Source organism: Cajanus cajan, chromosome 6 (genome assembly GCF_000230855.2).
Source record: "Cajanus cajan strain Asha chromosome 6, NIPB_CcT2T_4, whole genome shotgun sequence".
NCBI lineage: Eukaryota > Viridiplantae > Streptophyta > Magnoliopsida > Fabales > Fabaceae > Cajanus > Cajanus cajan.
The window spans coordinates 48349789-48365862 of NC_138522.1; the positions used below are offsets into that span (position 1 = coordinate 48349789).

The 16074-nt window shown below is 29.9% G+C and overlaps 1 protein-coding gene across 1 annotated transcript; it reads right to left on the reverse strand.

The window, feature by feature from the left end:
- Window positions 1–8676: 8676 nt before the first annotated feature.
- Window positions 8677–11037, reverse strand: LOC145958734 (uncharacterized). The gene is made up of 4 exons (XM_083076254.1): window positions 10848–11037; window positions 10335–10742; window positions 9640–10257; window positions 8677–9509 (listed from the first exon to the last, which is right to left on the reverse strand). Exons 1-4 carry the CDS (start codon window positions 11035–11037, stop codon window positions 8677–8679), a joined length of 2049 nt encoding a protein of 682 aa, XP_082932380.1.
- Window positions 11038–16074: the final 5037 nt, after the last annotated feature.

A 16074-nucleotide genomic window follows, 5' to 3' on the forward strand; every position in this document is an offset into this window, starting at 1 on the left:
CGCTATGGCCTACGGCGCCTTTAAGGCGTTAGGGCTCATAGCGCCTCACATGGCAGATTTTGAAAGTATAATATTTTGTAAATATAAAATATGAAAAAAAAAAATTTAAAAAATGTCTGATAAAAAAGTAAAAAAGAATTAAAATTTTTCAAAATTTTAATTTTTAAAAAGAGGTAATATAATGTGAAATAAAATTAAAAGGGGAAAAAAATATATATAAATTGGGGGTGCTATGGCCCAGAGAGCCTCGGAGGCACTAGGGCTCATAGCGCCTCCTCTAGCGCGTCATAAATTGACCGCAGGTTTGACCAATCACATAGTGACACGTGGCCATGGGCGCGTTTGAAGCGTTGGGGTTCATAGCGCCTCATTGATTCACCGCAGGCTTGCCCAATCAGAGGCTGACACGTGGCACTGCGGTTAAAAAATTCATTTTTTACACTTATAAAAATATTGATGGTCCCCCCCTCCCCCACTTTCACTTGCGTTTTCTGCTGCTTCTCCGGGTAAGTTTGTTTGTTTTTTTTTTACTTTAGCTTTTAAAAATTTGTTTTATTAAATTTGTTGTATTTATATTACGTTTTGGTTAATAATAATTTATATATTTGAATTAGGTAATTATTTATTTGGATTGCTGGATTGCTGGTGCTCGTAAGTTTCTGCATTTGAGATAATTAATATATTTTAATTTTAAATTGATAAAATGATTTCTGTGTAATTTTTATTTATTTAAAACATAATTATAATTAAATTATAAAATGATATAATTAATTGCTGTGTAATTTATATTTATTTCAAAAATAAGTATATTTAACTTTTAAATTGATTTAATTTATTTGTGTGTAATTTATATTTATTTAAAACATAATTATATTTAAATCTTAAATTGATTTAATTCATTTCTGTGTAATTTATATTTATTAAATAATTAAATATATATAAATTTAAAATTGATTTAATTTAATTCTGTGTTATTTATGTTAATTAAAAAAATATTTGGTTTATATTTGAAATTGCTTTAATTTATTTCTGTTTAATTTAAATTTTTTTCGTAAATAAATATATTTAAAATATAAATTGGTATAAATTTATTTCTCTCATGAAAAAGTATTTTCTTGAATAAGAAAGATACTTTTCCAAATAAATACTTTCTAGAAATATATTCTTTCTCTTCTGAAAAATATTTTCCAAAAAAAATCCTTTTAGGAAATAATTACATAAGAGAAGGGTAAAAAGTATATCATTAACTAATCGAGACTAAACGACCATTATAGTGTAGTCTTACAAACAAAATACCAAAATGGGGCTGTTTTGAAACATTTTACACCTTTGGGGCTCTTTTACTGGGTGTCGCTATGGCCCATAGCGACACCCATGACACGTGGCTTTTTTGGGTTTGAATATAAGCCATGAACGCCATTATATGAGTCGCTACAGCTGGTGGAGACCTCTGAAGAGTCACTATAGCCTATAGCGACTGAACTCGGCTTAAAAAATGAAATATTATAAATATAAAAAATACATTATTATAAATATAAAAAATGAAAAAACAAAATTAAAAATGTCTGATAAAAAAGAAAAAAAACAAACGAAATTTTTAAAAATATAAACTTAAAAAATGAACTAATATAATGAGAAATAAATTTAAAATCGAAAAAAAAATTAATAAATTGAGGCGCTATGGCCTACGGCGCCTTTAAGGCGTTAGGGCTCATAGCGCCTCACATGGCGTTTTTTGAAAGTATAATATTTTGTAAATATAAAATATGAAGAAAAAAAATTAAAAAAAATGTCTGATAAAAAAGCAAAAAAGAATTGAAATTTTTCAAAATTTTAATTTTTAAAAAGAGAAAATATAATGTGAAATAAAATTAAAAAGGGAAAAAAATATATATAAATTGGGGCGCTATGGCCTACGGCGCCTTTAAGGCGTTAGGGCTCATAGCGCCTCACATGGCAGTTTTTGAAAGTATAATATTTTGTAAATATAAAATATGAAAAAAAAATTTAAAAAAAATGTCTGATAAAAAAGTAAAAAAGAATTAAAATTTTTCAAAATTTTCATTTTTAAAAAGAGGTAATATAATGTGAAATAAAATTAAAAAGGGAAAAAAATATATATAAATTGGGGGCGCTATGGCCCAGGGCGCCTCGGAGGCACTAGGGCTCATAGCGCCTCCTCTAGCGCGTCATAAATTGACCGCAGGTTTGACCAATCACATAGTGACACGTGGCCATGGGCGCGTTTGAAGCGTTGGGGTTCATAGCGCCTCATTGATTCACTGCAGGCTTGCCCAATCAGAGGCTGACACGTGGCACTGCGGTTAAAAAATTCATTTTTTACACTTATAAAAATATTGATGGTCCCCCCCTCCCCCACTTTCACTTGCGTTTTCTGCTGCTTCTCCGGGTAAGTTTGTTTGTTTTTTTTTTACTTTAGCTTTTAAAAATTTCTTTTATTAAATTTGTTGTATTTATATTACGTTTTGGTTAATAATAATTTATATATTTGAATTAGGTAATTATTTATTTGGATTGCTGGATTGCTGGTGCTCGTAAGTTTCTGCATTTGAGATAATTAATATATTTTAATTTTAAATTGATAAAATGATTTCTGTGTAATTTTTATTTATTTAAAACATAATTATAATTAAATTATAAAATGATATAATTAATTGCTGTGTAATTTATATTTATTTCAAAAATAAGTATATTTAACTTTTAAATTGATTTAATTTATTTGTGTGTAATTTATATTTATTTAAAACATAATTATATTTTAATCTTAAATTGATTTAATTCATTTCTGTGTAATTTATATTTATTAAATAATTAAATATATATAAATTTAAAATTGATTTAATTTAATTCTGTGTTATTTATGTTAATTAAAAAAATATTTTGTTTATATTTGAAATTGCTTTAATTTATTTCTGTTTAATTTAAATTTTTTTCGTAAATAAATATATTGAAAATATAAATTGGTATAAATTTATTTCTCTCATGAAAAAGTATTTTCTTGAATAAGAAAGATATTTTTCCAAATAAATACTTTCTAGAAATATATTCTTTCTCTTCTGAAAAATATTTTTAAAAAAAAAAACCTTTTAGGAAATAATTACATAAGAGAAGGGTAAAAAGTATATTATTAACTAATCGAGGCTAAACGACCATTATAGTGTAGTTTTACAAACAAAATACCAAAATGGGGGCTGTTTTGAAACATTTTACACCTTTGGGGCTTTTTACTGGGTGTCGCTATGGCCCATAGCGACACCCATGACACGTGGCTTTTTTGGGTTTGAATATAAGCCATGAACGCCATATTATATGAGTCGCTACAGCTGGTGGAGACCTCTGAAGAGTCGCTATAGCCTATAGCGACTGAACTCGGCTTAAAAAATGAAATATTATAAATATAAAAAATAAATTATTATAAATATAAAAAATGAAAAAAAAATTTAAAAATGTCTGATAAAAAAGAAAAAAAACAAATGAAATTTTTAAAAATATAAACTTAAAAAATGAACTAATATAATGAGAAATAAATTTAAAAATGAAAAAAAAATTAATAAATTGAGGCGCTATGGCCTACGGCGCCTTTAAGGCGTTAGGGCTCATAGCGCCTCACATGGCGTTTTTTTAAAGTATATAATATTTTGTAAATATAAAATATGAAAAAAAAAATTTAAAAAAATGTCTGATAAAAAAGAAAAAAAGAATTAAAATTTTTCAAAATTTTAATTTTTAAAAAGAGGTAATATAATGTGAAATAAAATTAAAAAGGGAAAAAAATATATATAAATTGGGGCGCTATGGCCTACGGCGCCTTTAAGGCGTTAGGGCTCATAGCGCCTCACATGGCGTTTTTTGAAAGTATAATATTTTGTAAATATAAAATATGAAGAAAAAAAATTTAAAAAAATGTCTGATAAAAAAGCAAAAAAGAATTGAAATTTTTCAAAATTTTAATTTTTAAAAAGAGGTAATATAATGTGAAATAAAATTAAAAAGGGAAAAAAATATATATAAATTGGGGCGCTATGGCCTACGGCGCCTTTAAGGCTTTAGGGCTCATAGCGCCTCACATGGCGATTTTTGAAAGTATAATATTTTGTAAATATAAAATATGAAAAAAAAAATTTTAAAAATGTCTGATAAAAAAGTAAAAAAGAATTAAAATTTTTCAAAATTTTAATTTTTAAAAAGAGGTAATATAATGTGAAATAAAATTAAAAAGGGAAAAAAATATATATAAATTGGGGGCGCTATGGCCCAGGGCGCCTCGGAGGCACTAGGGCTCATAGCGCCTCCTTTGGCGCGTCATAAACTGACCGCAGGTTTGACCAATCACATAGTGACACGTGGCCATGGGCGCGTTTGAAGCGTTGGGGTTCATAGCGCCTCTTTGATTCACCGCAAGCTTGCCCAATTAGAGGCTGACACGTGGCATTGCGGTTAAAAAATTCATTTTTTACACTTATAAAAATACTGATGGTCCCCCCCTCCCCCACTTTCACTTGCGTTTTCTGCTGCTTCTCCGGGTAAGTTTGTTTGTTTTTTTTTTTACTTTAGCTTTTAAAAATTTGTTTTATTAAATTTGTTGTATTTATATTACGTTTTGGTTAATAATAAGTTATATATTTGAATTAGGTAATTATTTATTTGGATTGCTGGATTGCTGGTGCTCGTAAGTTTCTGCATTTGAGATAATTAATATATTTTAATTTTAAATTGATAAAATGATTTCTGTGTAATTTTTATTTATTTAAAACATAATTATAATTAAATTATAAAATGATATAATTAATTGCTGTGTAACTTATATTTATTTCATAAATAAGTATATTTAACTTTTAAATTGATTTAATTTATTTGTGTGTAATTTATATTTATTTAAAACATAATTATATTTAAATCTTAAATTGATTTAATTCATTTCTGTGTAATTTATATTTATTAAATAATTAAATATATATAAATTTAAAATTGATTTAATTTAATTCTGTGTTATTTATGTTAATTAAAAAAATATTTTGTTTATATTTGAAATTGCTTTAATTTATTTCTGTTTAATTTAAATTTTTTTCGTAAATAAATATATTTAAAATATAAATTGGTATAAATTTATTTCTCTCATGAAAAAGTATTTTCTTGAATAAGAAAGATATTTTTCCAAATAAATACTTTCTAGAAATATATTCTTTCTCTTTTGAAAAATATTTTCCAAAAAAAAACCTTTTAGGAAATAATTACATAAGAGAAGGGTAAAAAGTATATTATTAACTAATCGAGGCTAAACGACCATTATAGTGTAGTTTTACAAACAAAATACCAAAATGGGGCTGTTTTGAAACATTTTACACCTTTGGGGCTCTTTTACTGGGTGTCGCTATGGCCCATAGCGACACCCATGACACGTAGCTTTTTTGGGTTTGAATATAAGCCATGAACGCTGTTGAGTGTCTTTTATGTATGATTTACACTCAACTTTTGGTACTCTTTTTGGTAATTATAGATATTATATATGTTATTTTACCCCCTTTATTTAAAGAATCAAGTTATACTAAAAGAGTAGAGGAGTAGTAGCAAAATCTTAAGGAATTTTCTCAATTTTTGCAGTTTTTTTAGGAAGGCAGAGATCCACAGCCATAGCTGTGGATCTGGAGCTCGAGCTGTGGAAGTCTGGGAAGAATATAAAGGTTCAGAAAGTTGGAGCTATAGCTGTGGATCTGCAGCTATAGCTGTGGAAATCTGAAATGTACTTTGAAGCTCCAGAGAGTTGAAGCTAAAGCTGTGGACTCACAGCTAAAGCCGTAGAAGCACCCAGGACCCAATAAAAGCTCCAGAGACTCACAGCCATAGCTGTGGCTTCACCGCCATATTACATGAGTCGCTACAGCTGGTGGAGACCTCTGAAGAGTATAATATTTTTGGGGCACTATGGCCTACGGGGCCTTTAAGGCGTTAGGGCTCATAGCGCCTCACATGGCGTTTTTTGAAAGTATAATATTTTGTAAATATAAAATATGAAGAAAAAAAATTTAAAAAAATGTCTGATAAAAAAGCAAAAAAGAATTGAAATTTTTCAAAATTTTAATTTTTAAAAAGAGGTAATATAATGTGAAATAAAATTAAAAAGGGAAAAAAATATATATAAATTGGGGCGCTATGGCCTACGGCGCCTTTAAGGCTTTAGGGCTCATAGCGCCTCACATGGCGATTTTTGAAAGTATAATATTTTGTAAATATAAAATATGAAAAAAAAAATTTTAAAAATGTCTGATAAAAAAGTAAAAAAGAATTAAAATTTTTCAAAATTTTAATTTTTAAAAAGAGGTAATATAATGTGAAATAAAATTAAAAAGGGAAAAAAATATATATAAATTGGGGGCGCTATGGCCCAGGGCGCCTCGGAGGCACTAGGGCTCATAACGCCTCCTTTGGCGCGTCATAAACTGACCGCAGGTTTGACCAATCACATAGTGACACGTGGCCATGGGCGCGTTTGAAGCGTTGGGGTTCATAGCGCCTCTTTGATTCACCGCAAGCTTGCCCAATTAGAGGCTGACACGTGGCATTGCGGTTAAAAAATTCATTTTTTACACTTATAAAAATACTGATGGTCCCCCCCCTCCCCCACTTTCACTTGCGTTTTCTGCTGCTTCTCCGGGTAAGTTTGTTTGTTTTTTTTTTTACTTTAGCTTTTAAAAATTTGTTTTATTAAATTTGTTGTATTTATATTACGTTTTGGTTAATAATAAGTTATATATTTGAATTAGGTAATTATTTATTTGGATTGCTGGATTGCTGGTGCTCGTAAGTTTCTGCATTTGAGATAATTAATATATTTTAATTTTAAATTGATAAAATGATTTCTGTGTAATTTTTATTTATTTAAAACATAATTATAATTAAATTATAAAATGATATAATTAATTGCTGTGTAACTTATATTTATTTCATAAATAAGTATATTTAACTTTTAAATTGATTTAATTTATTTGTGTGTAATTTATATTTATTTAAAACATAATTATATTTAAATCTTAAATTGATTTAATTCATTTCTGTGTAATTTATATTTATTAAATAATTAAATATATATAAATTTAAAATTGATTTAATTTAATTCTGTGTTATTTATGTTAATTAAAAAAATATTTTGTTTATATTTGAAATTGCTTTGATTTATTTCTGTTTAATTTAAATTTTTTTCGTAAATAAATATATTTAAAATATAAATTGGTATAAATTTATTTCTCTCATGAAAAAGTATTTTCTTGAATAAGAAAGATATTTTTCCAAATAAATACTTTCTAGAAATATATTCTTTCTCTTTTGAAAAATATTTTCCAAAAAAAAACCTTTTAGGAAATAATTACATAAGAGAAGGGTAAAAAGTATATTATTAACTAATCGAGGCTAAACGACCATTATAGTGTAGTTTTACAAACAAAATACCAAAATGGGGCTGTTTTGAAACATTTTACACCTTTGGGGCTCTTTTACTGGGTGTCGCTATGGCCCATAGCGACACCCATGACACGTAGCTTTTTTGGGTTTGAATATAAGCCATGAACGCCATATTACATGAGTCGCTACAGCTGGTGGAGACCTCTGAAGAGTATAATATTTTTGGGGCACTATGGCCTACGGGGCCTTTAAGGCGTTAGGGCTCATAGCGCCTCACATGGCGTTTTTTGAAAGTATAATATTTTGTAAATATAAAATATGAAAAAAAAATTTTAAAAAATGTCTGATAAAAAAGTAAAAAAGAATTAAAATTTTTCAAAATTTTAATTTTTAAAAAGAGGTAATATAATGTGAAATAAAATTAAAAAGGGAAAAAATATATATAAATTGGGACATATGAGATGGGGACATTCAATGTTCCTCCATCCTCTAAGGAGGCAGCAGGATTAGGACGACGAAGAACACCAATTGAGGCTGTCGACCAGATATACCCTGCCGTGCCAGACAGACCGGAAGGGATTTATTATGTTCCTTCACAGGATTTCACTTATCCTTCCGTCTCCCAGAACACATATTGGTACCATCCACCGCGCCCACCAGGTTTTGAGACATCGGTTCCGATGACGACAGATATTTGTCAAACACTTGGTTTAGAAGAGTCGCCCACAGGATCACCTTAGCACAGGCCCGCAGCATCACCCGAGCCCTTCATTTCGTCAGAAATGATGGCCATATTTGGGCAATCTCCTTTTGCAACTCCACAACCAAGTGGGCCACAGGATGACACGCAGCATAGTCAGCAAGCCCCATATCATATTCCGTATGATGATGCTTATATCACTCATGCTTATACATCAGGTAATATAAAATTTAATTAATTTGTCTATTATTTTATTCTTTTATTTATTATTAATAATGTAAATTTGTATTTTAAATTTGATGTTACAGGGGTTGATTTGCGACCACAGTTTTCAGCTGAGACTAGTCATCCACCATCGGAGCGACATGTTCGTAGAAATCCTCAAAGGGCGGCAAGAGAAAGACGACGACGATGCATTCTCACTCCTGGTACTGTTAGAGGTGTTGGTCATCATGAGGAGGAAGATGAGGAGGATGAGGAGGATGATGATTAGACATTGTATATTTATGAACTATTTTATTAACTTTAAAAAATTGTAATCATCGAAAAAAAATTATACACTATTCATCACAGTTACATATTCTCGAACAATTGCGCCTGTTGTGACCTTCTTGTTTACATATACCACATTTTTGTCGTCGCGTTGAGCTTTCAACCCAGTCCATTTCGTTTTTAATTCTGGTTGATTTTGGTCGGCCTTTCCCACGCACAGATGTTGGATCTGGGACAAGTATCCAGTCCTCATCACTTGGAGGGATTAAGTCTTCATTTCCGATTGGTTCCCAAAGACCAGAATAGGCTCTTAAAACATAATCAGTTGTATAAACTGGATCTATAAACTGGTAGTAATCAATGCTAACGACACCACATGCAGCTATAACATGAGAACAAGGATAGTGAAATGCTGTAAACTTTCCGCATTGACAGTATCGTTCGTTTAGATTAACTACCCATTTCTTTCCCCCTGTTTGTCTTACTGGATCAAATGCCTCTTCAACCTCAAATTTTGAAGCTTGAATGTCATATCTACAAACTTGGTGGGAACAAGCCTCTTCTTGATTTTTTTGCAAAGCCTCAACCAATTTAGAAACGAAAACTTTCCTTGATGAAACTTCAGATAAAGCACGACTACCACGAGTACTGAAATACTCAGCGCACCTCGTATAAGTCGATCGCACTAATGCAGTGATAGGCAGATTTCTACAGTCCTTTAAAACTTTATTAACACATTCAGACAAATTTGTTGTCATGTGACCGTATCTCCGACCATCTGCATCGTATGCCATGCTCCATTTTTCTTTTGATACTCCTCCTATCCACCTTTGAACATCAGGGCTAGATTGACAAAACTTTTCCAGATTACGATCAAAAATGTGTTTACATGGTGTATACCCTGCATACAAATTATGAATGATGCACAATTAGAATAATGAAATTACGAATAATTTTAAAATAATTTTCCTTACCTAACTTCACAAGTTTTTGTTTTAGCTTGCCATCCTTGAATTGAGTATTAAAATTACTTGCAATGTGCCTAATGCAGTACTTGTGATATGCATTTGGCGGTCTCCAACCAAGTGCCTCGTTGTCAATGGCCGATTTAATGCTACGATGTCGATCAGAAATTAAGCATATTCCTTGTTTATTTGTAACATGTAGCCGCAAATGAGCCAAAAACCACGACCACGCAAGTAATGTTTCTCCTTCCACCACAGCAAATGCCAGAGGAAGAACATTGTTATTATCATCCTGTGTTGTGGCAATAAGCAGTGTGCCTCGATACTTCCCATACAGATGAGTGCCATCAACTTGTATCAGGGGTTTACAATAATCAAATGCATCACAACACGGCTTAAATGTCCAAAATAACCTGTGAAACTGACGATAACCACGGTGACAACGATTACCAATGAAAAACTCATCATGACACAGATCATAAAAAGATCCAGGCGCAATTTCCTTCATGTATTTAAGCCACCGGGGTAAAAAAGCATAAGATTCTTCCCAATCACCAAATATTTTAACAATTGCTTTTTGTTTAGCCATCCAAGCCTTCCTATATGATATCTTAAACCCAGTTTGAGATGTTATTCTTTCTTGGATAAGGCTAATCTTGATTGCTGGATCTTGGTTAACCATTCCTACATATTAAATATTCAAAATCAGTGATATATATTATTATTAATATAATATTATAAGTTGCAGTTGCAGAACTTACCTTGTATAAATGATGCAATTAGCTCAGAATCCAACTTATTATGATCTTGTGACAAAGACATGTTCAAACATGTACGACGTCCACCCCATTGAGTCACTTTCCACTTGTCAGATTTCTTTGACTCAATAGCTCTCATGTACCATGGACATCCATCATGCGCATTTGGACATCTAACAACCCACTTTGTCGTTTTCGATTCAACTACATAAAAACTCTGATGCATTCTCATTGCATTTTGCTTTACTGCATTTTTTACTGCATCTTTATTCTCAAACTCCAATCCAACATATAAATCTTCTCCAATAGACCAATTATTAGCCACATCCATCCCTGGGATTTCTTCTTCATCGGGATGACTCCAATTGATATTAGTATAGTGAGGTAAATTACCCCAAAATTGACTTCCACCTAATTTAATCATAGTAAATATTTTAAATTCAATAATGTAAATTTAAACAAATTTTTTTAAACAAATAACACAAATTGTTGACAAATTTAATTTTCAAATGTTACCTTCAGTAGATGGATACATTGAAATTGGTTCAACCATTGGACTTTCAACAATAGCATCTGACTCCACGTCACTATCAGATACTTCACAATTATCGATTTCATCTTCATTTGATTCATCATTGCTTTCATATGACAATGAAACATGATAGTCTTCATCATCTTCGTCATCTTCATCTTCGTCTCTTGTCATCACCGGTGATCATTGAATTGACAAATTTTCTAACGAAATTGTTGAAGATTCTAAGTTACCTATTTCAGCATGTAATTCCATTATTGGCATCACATTCTGACTCACAAAAGCTTCTATCATGCATTGTACATCATCATCGTCACTCAATTCCAATGAAGAATATCTGCTCTCACCATGCTGTGAAACAACAAATCTGTAAGTTACAGATAATATAACTTGATTTGACTTAAGATGAAATTTGTTGTGAATCCTTCTCTTTAATATATCCAAAGTTAAACCTCGTTTAATATACATCCCTTTTTTTGGTCCCTCAAATGTTACACCACATTTTGGACTTTCATACATCCTTCCAGTGTAAATATAAGCGATAATTTGATCCATAATATCTGCAGAAAAATTAAAATATTAGTACAAATACATACAACTTATTTAAACTACAAAATATTTCAATCATAAATAACATTTTAAAACTCAACTTAACAGGAGCAAAGAACCAACCAGACTGATTTAGTGGATAAATAACAAATACAGTAACAAAAACAACAAATGAAGTAGAGATTTCGATGTGATTAAATAGAACGAAAGGGGGGTATATATACTACAAGAGTCTCCATCACCTATAGCGACATCTGCATAAATTTTTTAATAAAAATTTAAAAAATTTCAAGTCGCTATGGGCCATAGCTCCAGTTAAAAAATATATATATTATTTTATAAATACAAAAATTGTTTACAAATTTATAAAAAATTAACAGATAAAAGGGAAAATAAAAATTCATATAATATAAAATGTAAATTTCAAAAAATAAGTAATATAATGTAAAAAAATAATTCATAAACAAAAAAAAAATTAAAATTTGGGGCGCTATGGGCCACAGCTCCACTCAGGCGCTGTAGCCCACAGCGCCAATTAAGGAAAATATATATATTATTTTATAAATACAAAAATTGTTTACAAATTTATCAAAAATTAACAGATAAAAGGGAAAATAAAAATTCATTTATTATAAAATGTAAATTTAAAAAAAAAAAGTAATATAATGTAAAAAAATAATTCCTAAACGAATAAAAAAATTAAAATTTGGGGCGCTATGGGCCACAGCTCCACTCAGGCGCTATAACCCATAGCGCCAGTTAAGGAAAATATATATATTATTTTATAAATACAAAAATTGTTTACAAATTTATCAAAAATCAACAGATAAAAGGGAAAAAATTAATTCATATAATATAAAATGTAAATTTGAAAAAATAAGTAATATAATGTAAAAAAATAATTCAAAAACGAAAAAAAAAAAATTAAAATTTGGGGCGCTATGGGCCACAACTCCACTCAGGCGCTGTAGCCCATAGCGCCAGTTAAGGAAAATATATATATTATTTTATAAATACAAAAATTATTTACAAATTTATAAAAAATTAACAGATAAAAGGGAATAAAATAATTCAAATAATAAATAATGTAAATTTGAAAAAAGAAGTAAATATAATGTAAAAAAATTATTTAAAAACGAATAAATAAAAAAAATTGGGGCGCTATGGCCCATAGCTCCTTTAGGGCGCTATGGGCCACAACGTCAGTTTAAAAAAAATACATATTATTTATTTAAAATTACTTTTTTTATAAAAATTTGTTTTCTTTTTATAATTATATAATAATAACTTTCAGTTTATTATATTTATTCTACATTATTATTAATTTCGTATTTTTTTTTTCTTTGCTTAGTGTCGCTATGGGCTATATAATTTTTTTTAGCCCATCAGGTGTGGTGCTTCAGCCTATAGCGACAGTTGTCTAGCCCAACCAAGCAAAAAAAAAAAAAAGAAGTCACGTGTCATGAGTGTCGTTATAGCGACACTCATGAAAACTACCCCAAAGGTGTAAAATGTTTCAAAACAGCCCCATTTTGGTAATAAGTTTCTAAAGCTGCCCCACAATGGTCGTTTAGCCACTAATCGAGGTGTACTTATCAAAAGTCATTTAAAAAATTGAATCAAATTCAAACGTTTTTAACCTAAACTATTGTGACTCGCGGCAGACTAGGCTGCAATGAGTCGAGTGCCAACACCAAAAACTATATAATAGCTAATAAAACTTTTTGTCCTAATATTTGATATAACTCTATATTAGTTTATTAAACTATAACAATTTTACATCAATTGATTTACACGTAAAAAGATAATTAAGAACTTATTATTACGAGTGACTGTTAATTTTGTGTTTAATTTAAAGGCATCATATATGACACTAACACACATTTGTCTTATGCTAATTTGTACATCTGATTTGCTTTGGAAACTGACGATATCATGAAAATTGTTGAACGATGCAAAAGAAAGTTAGAAATTGATGATGGGCTATGGTACTTGTATCGTAGTGTGAGTACTCCGTTATGATCTGAAACGTAGTAAGTAGTAGTAAGTACAATAATGCAAAGGTGCAGAAATGTGGATAGTATTAGGAGGCAGTGGCTAGTGGCTAGTGGCTAGTGGCTAGTGGCTAGTGGCTAATGCCTAATGCCTAATGCCTATTACCTATTACAGGTGTTTTGCAAATTGCAATGATGGAGAAGGGTCGTAAGAAGATGAAAAATGAGAGATAGGGTTATCACATGGGTCATGGTGGCTTCTCATCAAGTGTGTGGATAAAATAAGAAACAGCATCCACACGGGTGTTTCATCCGGAAAACATGGTCAGCTGTAATTGGATCGCCGTTTTCAGGCACTAACACGCTCCTATCTCTCCAATTACATTGCCTCTCTTTTCTTTTAATTTTCAGCTCTAATTCGAACGTGCTTCTGCTTCAACTTTCTTATAATTAAAAATCTAAACAATTATTGCATAAAAGACAATTTCCAATATTTTTTGCTTTCCCCCTGAGGATATTCCCCTATGTTAACCTATTTCAAACTTTAAAGATTGCCATGTCTCTTCCGGTATCTTTTTATTCACGTCACACCATTAGAGATTCAGTTCATATCAACACATCCAATTTGTATTCTACCCCAGAAAATTCACTCAACTAATCATTTTTTATAATTACAAAAACATTTTACATAACATATTTTGAGTTTTATGAATCTCACTATTTGTTAACATAACATAATATAAAATAAAATTTAAATGTAACCAAAAGAAATGGAATTTTTTTTTATCTAAAATAACATAAGTACCTTAAACAAGAAACTATTTGTAATATAAATTAATAATAATATTTTTGCCTTTGAATATAAAATAAATAAATAAATATTTTCTTCTATTTTTTTATTCATATAACATTTTTTTATCAAATCAATTCATTTTAAAAATAAACCATAAGGACTTCATGCCAACATTTGTCTTAACAACTTTCAATTCTCTCCTTTTCTTTTAAATTTATATTTCAACGGGAGTTGCATATAAATCTTTTTTTCCTCCATTTATTGAACTATGTCAAATAGTGTAAGGGTCCAATTTTCATTAAAAAAAAATGAAAATATTTATAAACAATCATTGACTCCAATCTTAAGCAATATAAATTTTATAGTATATCAAATTAAGAATAATTAGATGCTCCTTCTATTTCATGTCTACTAATATCCTTAAAATCACTATACTTTACTATGCATTATCACGATTTTGTTATAAAAATGTGTTTTGATGGACTAATTAAGAGAGTATAGTGTTTATAGATCATCATTGATCTCATTTAATGTGTTTTGTTAGTTATTGCTTACTTTATGTTTGAATTTTACAAATGGTCTTCATGGTCAATCTATTAATTCTCTTATGATCGATGCGCAAACAACTATTCAAACACGAGTAATTTTTATTATACATTTTATTTTAACTCACATTGTAACCCATTTTTTCTCTTAATCTCTTTTTGTATTTTGAATAATATCACATATGACATCGATTACTTTCTCTCTGTACCTTCTTTTTTTGCTCTCCCTCCGTCCCAATACACCGCATTTGACGTTGATAATTTTTCTTCAAACACAACCTTAAATAAACCAACCCATTATTCTCTCAGAAAAAAAACAAAAAAATAAAAAAAAGATCGAGATTCGTGGAGGGAAAAAAAAAATAGTGATGAGAGAGGAGGAATAGAACCAAAACCATGACACTTAATCACGTGCTTCATTAGGGTCATAGCTAGGTAGGGTAGTTGGCACTTTGTCATTCGTGGCTTAATTTTCGTCTCTCGGGAGGGCGAAGAAGCAGTGTTTCTGTCACACTTGAGGTCGCTCGTAGATATATGCGCATGCCACATTGCCAATATCATCACTCGTGAACGGAACAACACTAGATTTTCATGCCTCCTTTCAATAATCTTTAACGTCAATCCACAAAATAATTGAGACCATCATGTCATGTGTGTGCAGGTTTTTTAATATTTTTTTTTACTTTTGAAGCCATAAATAATTCTAATCGAATATTCATCAATGCTTATCACATTTATTTTTTCGGGTAGAGAGAGATTGAAGCTGGAGACGACGTGGACTAAATAATAGTCATTAATTCTCGGGTGTGAAAGGTAAAGAAAGTTGATGGTAGAAAACGGAAGGGAATCTCTTGAAAGACTTTGAGTTTAAGCAAATATTTCGGTGCTTTGCACCGTCGCAATCGGCAATCTTTGACTTTGGAATAAAAAAGTCACTATTATAGCAAAGCTCGTGCGGTCGGAAGAGCCATGCTAGCCGTTACAGATACAGTAACACTTTACTATACTTGCATAATAAGGGTAGGGAAATAAAAATAACAAGAAAGAAAAGAGACATAGATAAGATAGACTCAATAAGAGATGTGACAAATAAAATGTATATAATAGTTGCAAAAATATGGTATATAAAAGTAAAATACCGATAAACACTTCAATCAACTAATATACTAGTATATGATTCTTCCTTCTTAATCAGTGGACTCCATGTTTGAATTTCTAAAATCTAGATATTAGTTTTTTTAAAATATTTAACTTATTTGACTCAAATATAATTACTTTCAATAAGATATTTATGATTTATAAGAAATATTTAATTTTTTAAAATTTTTAT